Source organism: Phycodurus eques, chromosome 3, assembly GCF_024500275.1.
Source record: "Phycodurus eques isolate BA_2022a chromosome 3, UOR_Pequ_1.1, whole genome shotgun sequence".
NCBI classification, from domain to species: domain Eukaryota; kingdom Metazoa; phylum Chordata; class Actinopteri; order Syngnathiformes; family Syngnathidae; genus Phycodurus; species Phycodurus eques.
Genome location: NC_084527.1, coordinates 19452042 through 19470743, shown reverse-complemented (window position 1 = coordinate 19470743; position 18702 = coordinate 19452042). Strand labels below are relative to the sequence as shown.

The following is an 18702-nucleotide window of genomic DNA, read 5'->3' as shown; positions in this document are numbered from 1 at the left end:
TGAAGTGCAGTACAAGACCAATTGCATCAAGGAACTTCATCATTTTTCACGCAAAGCGGGCACTTTATCATTTCTTTATTTAAAGGAGACATACTCAGTATTTTTCAGAATTTAAAACAATTGTCGGGTCTCTTAAAAGCATGTTCGTGCCCCAAGGATACAAAAAATTTAAACACTTTACACTACATTTATAGCCTTGCTGAAATTTGCCTGTTTTAAAAATGGTCAAATATAATACACTGAAAATAGCTTTAATGGTTGAGAATGTAATCAGTTGAGAAAGGTGGAAGGAGGTGAACATGTAAAATGCCCAAGGGTGGACTGGCGTACGGGTAGACCGGGGATATCCCCGGTGGGCCGATGGGCCAGTGGCTCGGCACTGCCACAAGACCAACAAGAATAAAAGAATAAAACAGAAAGGGGGGTGGTCGTACCGCCACACAGGAGTCCGTTGCCAGCGCAAGCTGCGCTGAGCCCGGCCCTCAACGGCTGGATATCGACAAACACCAAAGACCTTATTAATAGAATCTTAAGTTAGGTTAGATACTTTGTGATGCTTGAAGTGAAATTGATAATTTGACTAACATTAGTTTGCTTGCTACTGGCGAGAAGTGCCGACTATAACCTCGTCGTGCTTACTGGTAAATGTTATTTTCTGCCTAAAGTCAACCGTTACTGTCATTGAGCTGGCTCTGCTACTAAGTGAATATGAATAAATAGCTTAATTAATTAATTTGTCTGTACATGCCCCATCCCATATACATGGGTTCATCAGCAACCACAACCATCAGTAATTTCATTCCCGTGTGTATTAGGCCTGCACAAGATGAGAAAAAACTGCAATTATGCAATATGACTTCTGATAAATAAACGTGTATAGCTACAAGATGTAATTCGTTACCACATCTTAATTAACTTAGTTCAGGTTGTCTTGGCGATAAGTTTAGTGTGCATGATGTCAATATCTCGATGATAAACATTTGATAAATTGTGTGTGTCTGGCTTAGTCAGTCCTTCTGCATAGGATGTCACGTCAGTAAAACGTCTATAACGTGTACAACCGTATTTTGTTGTCGCTCAATCATAGGCCAGCATGCATGTTCCAGAGGGGACTCCCGAGAGGACTGCGACCCTCAAATTGTCTACAGTTCACTGATTGCATAAGTGTGGTAGGATACCACTCGTGGTACGCCGGCTCCCTCTAATTGTATGTGACAGTACCCGAATTAAACGTTCAAAACAATGTTACAGCGGCTTAAACTTTTTTTTTTAAACACTCATTGTCAGTTATAGAAAACGCTTGACTTCAGTTGTTGCTGCTGAGGGCGGCCCAACCAGTCACTACTTTTTCACACAGGGCCAGATAGTTTTTAAAATGAAATCACCATTTAAAAACAGCATTTTAAGTCTGATATTTACATTTGTTTGATGATCTTAATCATTAAAGTGGGGAAACTATGCAAAAATATGAGAATTTGAGAAGGGGGCCAATACTTTTCCATAGCACTGTAAGAAGGTAAATAGATGGGTATGTAAGTACAGTACCTGTACATTTACAAAACTGTACAGGAAGCAGAGAGTTTGTCAGCAACTAGCTGAGGACAGGTTCCACAGAAAAAATGTGAATAGATGAATTTGTGACTCATGAACCTTGAATTTGGGGGAGATTACTGTAGTTTAAACTATGACTAGAGGCAATTGTAAACATTTTTAGTGGGGGGCTACTGTACTCCTACTGGTTTAACGGCCCGTCTCAAGGATGCCGGAGCTGCAGGCTGTTGATGAACGCAGTCTGCAGCTCATCTATGTCGTCGCTGGCCTCGATGGGGATGCTGGAGCCGCACGCCCCCATCTGCTCATAGACGTCCGGCCGGCGATGCTGGGGCGCCAGGCGGCTGTGGTCCTGGCCCGAGGGATGATCCGGGTGCGGGTGCGGGTGATGGTGCCGGGCCACGGGGTTGCGATTGGGGCTGTGGGGCACGGGGCACGTCAGCAGGCAGCTGTTGGGCCGCGTGGCTTGATGCAGGTCCAGGCGGGCGATCAGCGGCTTGCCGATGTCGACGCTCTCGGTCCAGCAGACGCTGTCGTCGGCGTCCATGGCTGCGGTGGCGCCCCGGAGGCACACATTGAATACCAGCTCCTCCTGGTGGACAACAAGCACCTCATAAGCTTGTAACTGTCATAGATGCCACAAGATGGCGAAAAAAGCACTTTTTTTTCCTATTAGACAAAGCTATGCCCTGACTAAATGGAGCTTGTTCCCTTAGCTCAACTGAGGTGCTTGGCACCACAATGCCGGCAGATGGCGCCAAAGCAATATTTTTCCATGAGACATGGCTTGAACCTGAGCACAAAGACAGATAGGAGCCCCAAAAGCTTTTCGCGAAAAGCCGAACAATATGCAGAGCTTCACTGTGATATGACAGTGTTGCTTTGACTAACGAGTTTAGTTCATTTGATGATCACGCCCATAACTTAAAACACTCATATCTCAAACCATTTCCCCCCATTGAAATGAAAAGAAATATCATTAATCCGTTCCGTCCCCCGAATAAAACAAAAACTTTTGAAACATGTTTATTAATAAGTAAAATAGAACTGTATAATACAGTGAACCCCCGCATACGTGCGATTCGGCACCCTTAGATTCACCTGGCCATGGGTTTTCCTTTAATTTGATCCAATCGTTTTTCAATTTTTTTATCTTAGTTTTTTCTTTTTGTTTTTGAATTTTTTTTTTTTTGGGGGGGGGGGGGGGGGTGACCCCCCAAATGCTTATGAGCAGTTTATCCTCACTTATTCAAGAATTTCTTGTAAAAAAATAAAATAATAATAATCGATTTTTTTCAATGCAGTTATAATGGGCATCAACTGACCTATCCTTTCGCTATTTGCAGTCCGTCCCGGTCCCTATATCCTGTGAATAGTAGGGGTCCACCGTATTATAATTTATAAAATTATAATTTATAAAAATATAGAACAACAACATAGAATGTAAAGAATTAGACAACTTGGAAATTCATGATCAATTCATTGTGAGGCTCCATCTGGTGGGAGGAGTAGGAGAGGACATTATAACACAGACCATCATCACCAGCCATTCACTCATTCCCTAATCACCACATAGGCATTTGTAATGGAGTTTTTATGCCCATTATATAAAGTCATAATCTCTATTATGTCCCGTAAGAAGCACGACAGGAAGTGGTTAACTCACCTTGAGCTTCTGCAGTGAGCAGAGTCTGGTGTAGAGGCAATGCTGCGGCAGGCTGCTGGACAGCAGGTAGATGCCCGTGTCCTCCGGAGTGATCTTATTCATCTCCTTGGGGTCCACGTCCAGCTCCTGAAAAAGGAAGTGCGGTCCAATGAGGCACAAACTTGTCGTACGTCGCGTTCATTGATGCCATTCCCGACCTGTGGGAAGTCGGTGACATGCGCTTGGCATAGCAAGAGGTCGGGGGGTTTCCGAACGATGTACGTGTACATGACCAAGACGTTGGAGAACTCGGCGGCGAAGCCCAACTTGATCTGAGCGCCGCACTCAAAATCCAAATACATGCTCTCGGGAAGCTCTGTAAGCACAAAGTGAGGTCACTTTAATAGTGGAAAAAGTCTTGAAAAGATTTATCTTGGTCTCATCTTTTTATATCACAAAAAAAAAAAAAGCATTTAAAGGGGTGTGCAGACTGGGATATAATAAATAAAAATGCCTCCAAGCAATCCGGGAGGACAGTGTGAGAGGCAACTCACCGTGAGCTTTGGCCCACTGCTGACTGTGGAGGAGGTCAGCAGCACCGGGCAGCACCGGGTCTGTCAGGGCCCTCCGCTCTGACAGGCTGCTGCGGATTTCCAGCGCCTGCTTGCCCCTGGTGGCGTCAAACTGACCCATGTCTGCATATCACAGGGAACGACTGCTCAGCCAACTTCATACTTTCTGGCCATAACATTAGGTACACCTGCACAATCTTAATACAAGAGCTGTTTGAAGATTATAAATATCAGGTTTTACTGACATTAACAGTAAATTCATTATTATTATTTATTTTTACTACATCATAGTGGTAGTTGTTATTTAGTGTTCTGTATAACAGCAAACTAAAAAGGCAAAAAAAATGACATCTTTAAAAGGTAGTGGAAAAGGGGGAAATAGTTCGCTCCGCCGCACCACAGAATGCCGCCCATGTCGGCTGACCATATCAGAAACCGTTACTGATCACATGGTTCTACTGCCAAAATGGAATATTAATGAGGGAGTTTCCACCCAACAACTCTGGTGGACTGACAGTGGCCTCTCGTCCAGGCAGCTTAACGATTTCCCCCCTTTTTTGCGTTACAAAAGAATAATTTCATCCGGAGTGTGGATGCCTCTAAATTGGAGCATAAATAGTTGTGTTTTCCACTGGATAGTTTTCCACTGGACAAATCCTTGTTTCATGGAGTATTGAAGCCTGCTCGGATGGAAGACGTTGTTAATATTGTTAATATGGTGGAAATATTATCATATTTCCACCATATTAACATTTTGGGAGATGCACTTGTATGGCTTCTTATGGTAACCAGAATAATAGAAACCTTTCAACTTACATACCTTTTTACAAACAATTCTACATTTGTATAATTGACTTTTCTATCAATGGGTCAATGAAAAAGCAAGCATTACCATCTTTGTGCACTGTGCAAGTGTACCTAATATTGTCAAATTGTCATTAGTTTTGATTATTATTTATTCATTCATAGCATTATGGTATCATTCATTAATATCTTCTTACCTTCTGCAACTCTGTCCAGCAACACAGTGATCTTCTCGTCGTCCAGCAGGCGTTTCTTCAGGAACTTGACGAACACGCCGTTGGTGAAGCTGCTGGAGCTCAGCTCGAAGGCCTCGGCGTCTTGACACCTTTGAGAACACTTTTTATCTATTTATTTTTAAATCCTACTGTGAGAATAATAGACAGCAGAACGGAAGCAGGCTTCAAAATTACGTTGCGTATCCGAAGACGATGTTGGCCGTCACCCTCAAGACGACGTTGTGCGTGCTGTCGTCATGGACATTCCTGGAAAGTAAGGATCGATTTACACTGCTGGTTGAAGAGCCCATGCATATGCAGTGAATCACGGCTATATTGCAGTTCACCTTTCACGCTGTGACACAAGGACTCACCTCTTCCTGCACATGTCCAGCAGGAAGACGTTGAGACCCGTCTCCTTCTCCTGCATCAGCATGAGGATGCTCTGCACGCACAAGCAGTTGGCCGAACGGTATGGATTAGGTGCGTCCACTGGCACCATGAAACTGTTGCCATAGTTCTCATAGCCGTGCCCAGCGTAGTACAGCAAGCCTGCTGAGACGAACCCTTAGATCACCATGACATCATGAGTGTGGGACCCCGACCTCCTGGAAATTTACCGTAAACTCCTTTATGGAGCAGCAGCAGGAACTGGTGCACGGCGTTGCGCATTTCTGACTCAGTGAGGTCCAGCAGGGAGACCACCTTGAAATCCAGCTGCCGCAGCACGTTGGTGAGGTCATACACGTCCACCATGGGCGCTTTGAGCTGTGGGTGGTTCTGGTAGGACAGGTTGCCTATCAGCAGTGCCACTTTGTCCGTAGCTGGGGATGGGGGAGGAGGGGCCTTGTTAACAAGGAGGGGTTAAACTTTAACACTTACTGCCAAGTATGTAATACTTCTGAATTTAGGAGACTACATCATCCGTGTGATTTTTTTTTTCCTTGAAAAAAGATGAATATGATGGAATACATGCATTGCACGAATCATCTTCTTGAGGGCAGTATTTTGTTCACCAGTGGTTCTTTGCTTTCTTAGTTATGATTAGTTAATGGTTCAAATTGATCATAAACTAAAAGTGCCAGAAAAAAGGAAAACAATTTTGTGACATTTTAACAATGTGATCTTCACCCAATATGTAAGTGGAAACACCTTAGGATGAATACTCACACTGTAGAAAATGTGCATATACGGACAACAGCACACAGGAAATGACATGGTATTTACATCTAGATGTGTTAAACAACTCAGGACAGAGCACCTTTTATTTTATTATTTTATTCACAAAAACAAAAACGCTCATCTGTGAAGCATGGTGGAGGTAATGTCATGGCTTGGTTTTGCATGGTTGCTTCTGGAACGGGCTCACTCGTCTTTATTGATGATGTAACTCATGATGGTAGCAGCAGAATGAATTCTGAAGTCTACAAAACCATTTTGTCTGGTAATTTACAGAAAAATGCATCCAAACTAATCGGGAGAAGCTTCATTGTGCAAAAAGACAGTGACCCAAAACACACTGCCAACACAACAAAGGACTTCATCAGGGGGAAAAGTGGAAGGTCTTGGACTGGCCAAGTCAATCACCAGACCTTAACCCAATAGAGCATGCATTTTACCTCCTGAAGTGGAGACTGAAGGGAGAAACCCCCCGAAACAACCAAGAACTGAAAGAGGCTGCAGTATAGGCCTGGAAAAGCATTTGAAATGAAGAATGCAACAGTCTGGTGAAGTCAATGGGTGGCAGGCTTGAAGCAGTTATTACAAGTAAGGGTTATGCTACCAAATATTCAATGTTATTCACTTTAATTTAATAATGTCTGTTCCAATACTTTTGCTCACCAGAAAAGTGGGTAGCGTCACACAAAAGGTGCTCTGTTCTGGGTTGTTTAACACATCTAGATGTAAATTCCATGAAATGAAAGCTAGATGAATATACGGACACTGTCACATTCTATATTAGTTTCTGTGAAGATGTGCGTGTCCCAACAAAGTCATTTCGCACATTCAATAACAACAAGCCGTGGTTCACTGCGAAATTTAAGCAACTTCGTCAAACTAAGGAAGGCACATATCAGAGCAGGGACAGGGCCGTGTATAATCGCGCTAGAAACCAGCTGACTAAAGAAATTAACATTGCAAAGAGAAACTATGCAGCAAAGTTGGAAAAACAGTTTAGTGCTACCGACTCTAAATCAGTCTGGCATGCATTCAAATCGCTGACCAATTACAAGCGACGATCACGCCCAGCTGAGAACAATAGCACACTAGCCAACGACTTGAATACCTTCGACTGCAGATTTGAAAAGGACACTTTCAGTGGAGCGGCTCGACCTGTGGTGCGGCCGACATAACCTGGAGCTGAACACGCTCAAGACGGTAGAGATGATCGTGGACTTCAGGGGGCATCCTTCGCCACAGCTGCCCCTCACGCTGTCCAGCTGCCTTGTGTCAACCGTCGAGACATTCAAGTTCCTGGGAATTACAGTCTCTCAGGACCTGAAGTGGGCGATCAACATCGACTCCGTCCTCAAAAAGGCCCAGCAGAGGATGTACTTCCTGCGGCTTCTGAGAAAGCACGGCCTGCCACGGGAGCTGCTGAGGCAGTTCTACACAGCGGTCATTGAATCAGTCCTGTGTTCTTCCATCACAGTCTGGTTTGGTGGTCCTACAAAAAAGGACAAACTCCGACTGCAACGGACAATCAAAACTGCTGAAAGGATTGTCGGTACCCCCCTACCCACCATTGCCAGAACTAAGACAAGAGCATGCAAAATCCTCTCGGACCCTCCACATCCCGGTAACCAGCTCTTCCGGCTCCTTCCCTCAGGTAGGCGCTAACGATCAATGGGAACTAGAACGAGCAGACATTCCAACAGCTTCATCCCTCTTGCAATCAACTTATTAAACAGCTAACCGACAATTCCATTGCAACATGCTGCCAATTTTTTTTGCCTTGAGTTTGTTGTCACATTTCTGTCGGGCCAATTACATATTACTCGTGCACTCACTGTAGTAGTCTCGCCACGCTGCACTATTTGCATATCTGTTGTTGACCAATACTGGCCACTCATGCCAGAGTAGCATCTGCCCCACTTGCACACTGACTGAGGAGTATCTGCAACATTTGCACAATAAACATTGTCCCAGATTATCGTGCTACTCGTCACTTTAAACTGCATACACTCCTTGAAGTCTCGGCGCCCTTTGCACAATGGTCCTTGCACTGGAATGTTGCTATATTAGTCATTCAAACTGCTCTATGTGCTAGAGGACTGCATCTTTTTGCACAATTGTCAAAAATAATAATAATTGTACCGGCATTACCAGATAACTAGCAACCCTTTATTGCTCAGTGACTGTTTTTCTCAATGTCTTTATGTCTCAAAAGTGTTCTCTGTCAATTGACTGTCTGTCGTCGTACTAGAGCGGCTCCAACTACCGGAGACAGATTCCTTGTGTGGTTTTTTTGGACATACTTGGCAAATAAAGATGATTCTGATATTCACATTTGTTTGATGATATGTTTAAGGTCATAAATAAAGTGGGGAAACTATGCAAAAAATATAAGAATTTGAGAAGGGGGCCAATACTTTTTCACGGCACATACGTACGTACATACATACAGTACATGTCAACACTTACCATAGAGTTGCTCAGGAATACTGTTTAGGAGGAAATCAGTGGAACCTAAAAAACAGAAACAGCAACACATAATGTCAAAATGTACTTTAATTATGTGTCTTATGGCTATAGATTAGTGTGTGATGATGAATAGAAATACCTCCTCCAATGGCATAAACATCATCTAGAAATGAGAACAAAACAATTAAGACCTGGGTAAAAAACATATTTTTACACAACTATGGAAATTAGTCAAAATGCCACTGTGAAAGGAAAAGGCTGCCATCTGCAACTTGACTGGGTTGAAATATTAAGAACAGCCCTCAAAATTCCCCTATGAGTGTGTCAATCAAAAGTGAGCATTATTATCTATGTAGTGGACCCCCGCTTTTCACGGGAAGTAGGGAGCAGGCCCGACCAACAATAGCGAAAATCAGCGAATAATGGACACTCATTTTCCCAGAAAGAAATTGCAAATAAGCAGGGTATCAGGCAAAAAAAATACAGTGACTAAGAAGGGGTTTCCGCGAATAACGGGGGACAGGTTCCGTCCAAAAACAATCCACGAATAAGTGACATCAGCCTCATCCTTTCTTTTCCTTAGCGACCCTCATTCATCCCATGCACCCTTGTGATTGTTGGACTCGTGTATCCATGACCAGAGGTGGGTAGAGTAGCCACATATTGTACTCAAGTAAGAGTACTGTTACTTTAGAATAATATGACTCAAGTTAAGGTAAAAAGGAGTCCTCCAAATAATTACTTGTGTAAGAGTAAGAAACTACTCAGTGAACAAACTACTCAAGTAATGAGTAACTCCTAACTCATGATCAAATAAAATTAAAATAAGTAAATAAAATATGAAATTTGCAAATTCAGATATTGCTGTACAATATCACTTCATCTGAAACATAAAATCTTTATAGAATCAATATTATCAAAATCACAAATTAAGGCAAATAAAGCTCCAAGAATCTTTCTTATAAATGCTACTGTCGGCTCACCAGACGTCACAAAAACAGGAACAAGGCAGCAGTGGATATAAAAAATATTCACACCCCTGTTCAAATGTCTGTTTTTTTTGTGATGTGAAAGAATTTTGACCAAGATAAATCATTTTAAAACTTTTTCCACACTATTAATGTGACCTAAAATTTATACAACTCACCTGATGTATTTTTGTATCTTTTTGAGAGAAGAGGGGAAAATAAACAACAAATAAAATTCAATGTGACTGACTTGGACTTGACGTTTAACTTTCAGCCTTCTTGGTCAGGTCACCTTTGCAAAAGAAATGTTCTATTTTAACTGGTCTTTTACCTGGTTAAATAAAGTTTAAATAAAAGAAAAATAAATCTGCTTGCACAAAGACGCACTCCCTTTTATAACTGGCATATAGCTGCGTTCAGAAGTAACAGATCAGATTCAAACTCATGTTCAATGGGAGTCCACACAGCTGCCACCATTTCAATGTTTAAGTGTAAAAAAAAAAAAAAAAAAAACATGCATAGGGCCTTCCAGAAACATTGCTTTATCCACTGAAATTACTGAATGAATAAGCTGTTTGCTGGCCAGACGTATTGATAGAGAGAGCAAGAGAGAGCGAGAGTGCGAGAGAGCGAGCGAGAGAGAGAGAGAGAGAACAGAGCATACAACTGCAACTTATAACAACGTGTTGTCTCAAGTTAGAAGTGGGCTGAAATATCCAAGTTTGGCCATGGACAAGACTACGCTGTGTGTTCAAGCTGTTGTTTTTGTTTGTTGTTTGCACATTAGTCGAGCGTGGCTGTTATGACTCATTTTGATTGGCCCCTGAAGCCCAATAGAAGACTTTGTGTGGAGACGTGGGAAAAAAAAGTATGCTTCACTAAAACTACTCTGACAAGTACAATTTATCCAGAATGTTACTCGAGTAAACGTAATTGAGTAAATGTAGCGTGTCCCTTACCATCTCTGTCCATGACCACATGGAACCATTATGTCAGATGTTGCTCAAAGAGACATGCGTATTATGCAATTTTCCCCACAATATAAACCACTTTCCAAGTGTTTTAATAACTCCAACCCTTATACTGCGGCTCAGCTGGGCTTCAACATGATAGTGTGTCCGTGGAGTTTGGCTTTCGCTTGGAAATGGCAGATGTTCCCCGAGCCTTGCTGTCAAAACATGGGCAGAGAAACTAGGTGTGGGGGAGGGACAATGTAAATTAGCTGTGACCTTACAACCTTGCAACATTGAGAACAGCTCTTAGAGACACATTTTGGGAAATAGACAGCTCACAAATATGTATTTGGTTGTGTAATTTCACACTTGCATGTCCCATATGGTGACTTACGGGTTTAATTCGTTCTGTGACCATGTTTGTAACTCAAGACACTCGAAAATGGCCTATTTTGAGTTCAAAACGGCGAATTTCACCGAAAGGCGGCTGATTGGCTTGTTATCATCAAGGTCATAAGGTCAGATCTGCATTGAGTTTTGTTGGATGCACAGATTTGCGTCTGCTAAGTGGTGCATACAGTAGTTCATTACTCAGTGAAGACTCTAAAGTGAAGAATGTAACAGAAATGTTAAGACACCTGAGAACTGCATAAAATTGTGGGGAAAAAAAATGCACAATACTTTATGTCTCCTTTTAAATGAACATGCAGCTATGGTGACTAACTGCGGCCTCCTTCTGACTCTACCTTCAGAGCACTCCATTGCTCCTGAAATCTGGACCAGGGTCCTTGGAGCTTTTAGCCAAAAAACACAAATGAGAATTTAGGTGTCATTATGGATTAAGTTGCGTTTGAAAGCGCACGGCTGACGTACCAATCACGACCTCCACCTCATTGGTCCACGTCCTCTCGCCACCGCTGATGATCTCGCAGCGATACCGGCCCTGGTGGTCCTGCGTGGCGTTGGGAATCTGAACAAAAACACAAAGGAAGTGAACTGAAATGCTCTTACACACACAAAACTGAAACACTATCAGACACACTACTGAAATGCTTTCACACGCACTAATAAAATTGTTCACTCATACACTCCTGAAAGACCGTCACACACTATTGAAATGCTCTCATCCATACTACTGAAACACTCTCACACAATTTCTTTTGCTCACATACACTACTGAAAAGCTCTCTTTTCGTCACTCACACAAACACACACACACACACACATCGAAAGTCCTCTCACACTTTATACTGAAATGCACTTATGATTTACTGAAATATTTCCAGTGTTGATGAGTGTGTTTCAGTCTTGTGCATGAGAGCGTTTCTGGAGTGCGTATGAGAGAATAACAGGAGTTCGTATGAGATTGTTTCAGTAGTGTTTATGTCAGCATTTCAGTTGGGTGTTTGAGAGCATTTTAGTAGTTTACAGGATGTAAGCAGAACATTTTTACTAGAGTATGTGAGTGAAAAAACTGTCAGCATTTAGTAGTGTGGATGAGAGCAATTCAGTAGCGTGCATGAGAGGTAATTCTAAATTACGCCTCTCATAGCTCACGGTGAGTTTCCTCCTGGTGGCATCTGGGACAGGCGCGCCATCACGATGCCACTGATAGCGAGGGATGGGGCGCCCAACAACGCCACCCTCCAGCTGCAGGGTGGCGCCGACGAGCAGCTGCTGTGGGCGAGGCTGGACGGCTACCTTGAGACGACCAGCCAAGGACTGGATGTTCTGGCCTGGATTTGGGAGAAAACCACCTGTCACATCCAGAAGCAGAAAACGTACTTAGACTCTGTGGAGAGGAGCCCCACACACTCGCAGTTTGGCGCCCGCAGACTCACCGATTGGCGGATTAAACAAAAAACAAAAACAAAACACAAATTAATTTGTTTTCCTTATTGTTTTTTCATTTTTTGGGAGAAACCTACACCAAAAACGCTCATTCCCGGTCACTTATTCAAGAATTTTGAGGGAATAAAAAAAAAAAAAAAACCTCCCATGCAATTACAATGGATTTTTGCTATTCATGGTCCCGCAAACAACAGGAATCCCACCCTACTTATGTACAAGTATAGACACAGTGGTACCTTGACCTAGGAGTTTAATTTGTTCAATAACCCAGCTCATAATTCAATGTCCTTGTCAATGAATTTTTTACAGGTCGATCTATGTTCCTACCCTCACCTATGGTCACGAGCTGTGGGTCGTGACCGAAAGAACAAGATCCCGGATACAAGCGGCCGAAATGAGTTTCCTCCGCAGGGTGTCCGGGCTCTCCCTTAGAGAGAGGGTGAGAAGCTCGGTCGTCAGGGAGGATCTCAGAGTAGAGCCGCTGCTCCTCCACATCGAGAGGAGCCAGATGACGTGGCTGGGGCATCTGATTCGGATGTCTCCCGTGCGCCTCCCCGGTGAGGTGTTCCGGGCACGTCCCACCGGGAGGAGACCCCGGGGACGACCCAGGACACGCTGGAGAGACTACGTCTTTCGGCTGGCCTGGGAACGCGTCGGGATCCCCCCAGAGGAGCAGGATGGGGTGGCTGGGGAGAGGGAAGTCTGGGTGTCCCTGCTGAAGCTACTGCCCCCGCAACCCGACCTCAGATAAACGGTAGAAAATGGATGGATGGATGTCTATGAAATACAACCCCAATTCCAATGAAGTTGGGACATTGTGTTAAACAAATAAAAACAGAATACAATGCTTGATGTACAGCTTCAGCTGTTCAACAGTCTGGGGTCTCCGTTGTCGTATTTTACGCTTCATAAATGTGCCACACATTTTCAATGGGAGACAGGTCTGGACTGCAGGCAGACCAGTCTAGTACCCACACTCTTTTACTACAATGCCACGCTGTTGTAACATGTGCAGAATGTGGTTTGGCATTGTCTTGCTGAAATAAGCAGGAGCGTCCATGAAAAAGACGTTGCTTGGATGGCAGCATATGTTTCTCCAAAACCTGTATGTACTTTACAGCATTAATGGTGTCTTCACAGATGTGTAAGTTACCCATGCCATTGGCACTAACACAGCCCCATACCATCACAGATGCTGGCTTTTGAACTTTGCGTCCATAACAGTCCAGATGGTTCTTTTTCTCTTTGGCCCGGAGGATAGGACGTACACAATTTCCAAAAACAATTTTAAATGTGGACTCGTCGGACCACAGAACACTTTTCCACTTTGCATCAGTCCATCTTAGATGAGCGTGCGTTTCTCCCTTTTCATGTTCCCTCGTGGCAATATCACCAAGAAAGTAAATACATCATTACATTTTTATGGCGATGACTCCCGACTGTACATCCCACTCACGTCTAGCAACTCCATGCAGCCTTTTTTAGACTGTTTGGAAGAAATTCTAATCTTGATGACAAATAATTTCCTTCAGTTAAACAACGAAAAAACTGAAGTCACTGTCAACAGCCCTTCGAAATCCAAAAATTCTGTCCCGAGCTACCTTGGGCCCCTTGTTAAATCCCATGCACGTAATCTAGGTGTTACTTTAGACTCCCATTTTAACCTAGACAAACAAATCTCATCTTTTGTAAAGACCGGTTTTCATCTCTTTTCTTAGTCAAAATATGCTCTGAAGTGCAGATACTGCAAAAAATATTTTACTCGAAAACTAAATAGTCGAATGAAGTGCAGATACCTGAAAAATGTACCTAGTGTTTCCCACAGAACCGGAATCTATAATAAATTCAAATACTAATACATTTTTCAAAAATGTATAATCGCATAAATAAATAAATACAACAAAATTAATCATATAAACACTATTACAGAGCTCTACACTGTAAACTTTTCCATTGGTAGTACTGGACCATGCATGATGTGTGTAGTCTCCCTTAATTGGCATACCGTAGCTTTGTACATAATAAAGATTGACAGTGACTCAAGTTATACCTGCAAAACATTTTACTGTGAATATGACGTTTGTCTGCAACAAGCAGCGGCTGACAAACTTTTAGAACCTTAAAAACCTCTTGTATCATTTTAAGACAAGGGAAACATGCATGTTCAGATAAAAGCAAAGCGTAACAAAAGGCATGCATGTGTTTACATGTATTCTGTTTTTTTTTTTTTTTTTACTTTTCATAAACTGCTGTACTTAAATTAACATAACGGCAGTATAACTTTAACTTAGTATCAGCATACATGGGGGCTTGGATTCAGGGAAAAAACTGAGTTTGAGCTGAATATAAAAAGTGCATTTGTTAACAAACGAGAAAGATTTTACATATTTTACTGAAGAACTTGTTGGTTTACAGTATGAGTCCTGTGCCAGTATGAAGTGAATTGGGACGCGGACTTTCGCAGTTTCATATCTATCCTTATTTGGTTCACAAAGATCATTTACATAACTTTGAAACCTTTATCCACAATTATTCGCATTGGGGTGGTGGGGTGGGGGACTCACCGTGCTCTGCGCTGCGTTAGCTCGCTTCCTGTTATAGTCTTTTTGCGGCATAATCTTAAACTCGAAAGGTCCTGACAACCGCACGTAGGCTTTTCCCAACATGGAGTGGCGTTTCCAAACGAAAACACTGTACAAACGGAAACAGCAGCGAGCGTGCCGTGACAAGACGCCATTATACGTCAGCTGGAGAAGCGTCACTGGTATGGGGAACGATCGATACGGTCTCAAAAGTCGATGCCGCCGATACCAGAAGATTGATTCTCAAAATTAAATATTGATACTTTTTATACTTTATTGATTTGAGGAACTGTATTTTCAGTATTGTATCATAATGGAAATCGGTGGTCTGAATCATTAGCAGACACACAGAAGGAGCACCTGGGGGCACAAGTTCGCGTAGCAACCAAAATCAATTTATGGCCGCCAAAACTTGAATTGTGGCGGGCCGCCACAACTAAATGTATATGTGAGAAACCGTGTAATCCAAGGATAGTAACAAAGCAATTGTATTTTGTTAATTCCCACTGCTTTTCACATTGCATGGTGCTTGTGTTTGTTCAAGGGCTTACCGCATGACGTAGACACATCCAGGACGTCCACTTGAGCCCACTGGCTGAACTGGAAGGTGTCGCCGCAGTTGACACGGCAGATGTAGAAGCCGCCGTCTTTCACATGGATGCCACTGATGGCCAATTCAGGGGATGAGCCGTTTGGCACCTGAAATGGAACACGTGCAAAAACATCAGGACAACACTCGCACAGCATTATGGTTGCAAAATATATTAGACTATATTTTTCCTAACAAAAAAATACAACTAGAAAAAAAACATATTTTACTTTTATTTATTATTTGGAGGACTTTGTTATTAGCTTGACTTTTTTTTTTGTACGTTTTTAAATTAAACCTTTTGTAAAGTTTGAATGTAAGGTTTATACAAAACAACGTTGCATAATGGAGGCATAAATGGATCAGTATTTGCTAATACATTCATACAGTTCATACGGTACATTGTCAGTTCCAATATCTTCAGTGCCTCATGTACTATGCACATATATTCTGTCTTACTTCGACTAATCTTCATTCCTCTCCTTTCCAGTGCATGCCTCCACCTTTCTAACTGTTCCTCCACCTGCTCCCTGCTTTCGCTGCAGATCAAATTGTCATCTGCAAACATCATGGTCCACGGGGATTCCAGTCTAAGTTCAAAATTCAGGGCATGAACCTTCGTTTATTTGAACCTCTAAATACATGTATATGTAAACAAAAACGTGACCATAGTTCAAAAAGTTTTTTTTTTTAAACCTATCCTGTTCAACTGTTAGGTCAAGCAGAATTAAGAACCTGCATCCGTTTTATACCGGAACAGTTTTACTGTGCCACAGTGGAATTGTTATACTGCCACTGTGGTTCTTTGTATTCTGATGGATATTTACTAAAACTTTCAGTCGACCGGAACGAGGTTTTAATGGGGAGTGACAGAAAAAAAGGAAGAGACAGCAAAAACATAACTAAATAATACAGGAAGGGAAGACAACTTTTTTTTTTAGTTTAAAAAAGTTGATCTGATTGAGCAAAAACGATGTGATATTTGGATTCAGGTCATTAAAATTGTCTTGAATCAGCAAAAAATAAAAATCTTGGACAATAAAATTTGTTGTTGGCCAGTATAATTTTTGCCAGGGGTTGTCATCATTGAGTCTCTGGCTGTTGATTTTACAAATACGACTGGACCTTTTCCATTTGAGGAGGCTCAATGGGTTGGCTCACCTCTTCCTTGGACTTGAACCACTGGTACTGCACCGGCGACTGGCCCACAGCGTGGCAGCTCAGGCGCAGGTTGTGACCGCATAGTAGTGACACCGATTGCGGCTGGATGATGATCTGAAAGACTGGGGGGGGGGGGGGGGTGGAACGTGTGTGTACATTCTGCACAGGTAGCATGAAGTCACATGTGTAAGTCACAAGTAAGTATCAATTCATGTCCCCTGCTTTTGACAAAATTAGTGCTTTGCCTCAGTGTTGTGGCATATTGGTGACAATGAACTATGTTGAAGTGCGCTGAGAAGCTCAATCAGAACAAAAGGAGTGTTCTGCTGCCATCTTGTGGCATCTTGATGCCAAGGAAGTATGTTGAAGTGAGTTGAGGAGCTTCATTTGGACAAAAGTAGTGTATTGTCACCATCTTGCAGGTGCTTGCTGTCAATGAACAATCTTAGTGTGTTGGGGAGCTTCCTTCTGACAATAGTACTTTACCTATAGGCATCTTGGTGGCAATGAATTATGTTGAGGTAATTGAGGAGGTTCATTCAACCCAAATCTGTGCTTTGCGACCATCTTGTGGCATCATTATGGCAGTGAACTATGTTGAAGTGAATTGAGGAGCTTCATCTGGACAAACTTAGTGCTTTAGCGTTATCCATAAGCAATTATAAACCTTTTGGGGGTGTCAATTAAACACGGAACACTGGACCATAATTCTATAGATTAGGTAGTACAAAAGCACCAGTTTTAATAGATCGAAAGGGGGAGGTTGAGTCCAGCTATGTTTTTAGCATTACTATTGTTTTCTTCCAGTCGTCGCAGTGTGTTGTTCAAATGTAATTCAAGTCTCACGGATACCAAATCGTTCATGTTGAGTCTTTAGTAACAGTGTGGCCTGTTGATAGGCTTGTTTTGGGCATACCTGGCGCGTTGAGACAGTGCAGGGCCTCTGTGTTGCCCAGCATGTGGATGTAGTCCATCAAGTGGCCGCACGTGCAGCCTCGCTCTCCCATGAGCCTCAGCAGCATGCGGCTCGGGCTGCCGTCGGGCTGCAGGACCTTCAGAGAGCACATCTCCATGTCGTCTGGACTGGGGAGGCATTTTAACTCATTCACTGCCAGCCTTCCCAGTTAACATGGATATTTGACTTCTAAAGCCGTCAATGGCAGTGAATGTGTTACATGGGGAGACTATGGAAATGTCACTTTTACTTACAGGAAGTACGGGAGTTGAATCAGTGCTCCTACTGTTCCAGAGCCTTTTTTTTTCTTTTTACAAGTATCTGTACTTCTATTTAATATTTAGTATTTTGACACCTCAATAAATAATCATGTTTTTTGAGTCTGTACTTTTTTTATTACTCTGCTTTAAAAAAAAAATAATAATAAGTTAAGAAATTGAATCTGTTCTTCTACCAGTCTTTTTTTTTTTTTTTTTACAGAAGTATCTGTACTTAAGTACAGTCTTAGTACTTTTGACACCTCAGTAAATTTTATTTTATTTTTTTACTTTAGTACTTAAGGTCTGTAATCCATAATCTACTATTTTTTTTAAACAAGTATTTTTACTTTTAAGTATAGGGTGTGAGTACTTTTGCCACAGCTCATGACGACGTTATTGAAGTGACAGAGAGGCTCCAGTTTTGGTAAGGCTGAGAAAATGGATGCTACACTATTTCGTTTTTATGTACAGTACCCGATTTTGAAGCGGCGCTCCTCGGCGACTATCTCCCCGAGTCTTCGCCATCCTTTGCCGGGGGTTCGGTCCAACACGTCGCACAGCTTCTTCAACGCCGGCTCCTTCAGTGAGTTGAGCTTGGCGGAGCGCTCCAGAGATTCCGCCATGACGTCGAGCCACGAAGTTGTTGGGTCATGTACGCTCTTTCTTGGGAGAGTTTTAAAAAGAAAAACAAGTCATTTTGGAAAAGGGCGACAGGAGGCTTATTTCCGGAAAAGAAGCAATCAAATAACTGATGCAGACACGCCCACTTCTTGGGTTGGCCTTCGCGAAGATTGTCTCACCAATGAAGACGGCTCACGACGACAAAAATAGAGCACGCCATCAGCAGTTGGGGGGGACCCTGGGACATCATTCAGGATTATCTCTCACACACTCCAGAAATGCTCACACACTACGGCTTTGATTCACTTACAAACCCTCCTGAGGAGCTCT

The 18702-nt window shown here is 42.6% G+C and overlaps 1 protein-coding gene across 4 annotated transcripts; it reads right to left on the bottom strand.

The window, feature by feature from the left end:
- Window positions 1–64: 64 nt before the first annotated feature.
- malt1 (MALT paracaspase 1) lies at window positions 65–18491 on the bottom strand. Of its 4 annotated transcripts, none has more exons than XM_061672367.1 (17): window positions 18226–18491; window positions 17453–17619; window positions 16537–16658; window positions 15338–15485; window positions 11911–12110; window positions 11227–11323; window positions 11100–11147; window positions 8572–8595; window positions 8433–8477; window positions 5408–5611; window positions 5162–5339; window positions 4983–5054; window positions 4770–4897; window positions 3751–3891; window positions 3415–3572; window positions 3218–3343; window positions 65–2143 (listed from the first exon to the last, which is right to left on the bottom strand). In XM_061672367.1, the coding sequence occupies exons 1-17, from the start codon at window positions 18372–18374 to the stop codon at window positions 1754–1756; spliced, it is 2397 nt and encodes a 798-aa protein (XP_061528351.1). In that variant the 5' UTR covers window positions 18375–18491; the 3' UTR covers window positions 65–1753. The 4 variants fall into 4 exon arrangements, with proteins under 4 accessions (XP_061528351.1, XP_061528352.1, XP_061528354.1 ...); XM_061672368.1 differs by having other exon boundaries at window positions 11911–12089; XM_061672370.1 differs by having other exon boundaries at window positions 17453–17588; window positions 18226–18371.
- Window positions 18492–18702: the final 211 nt, after the last annotated feature.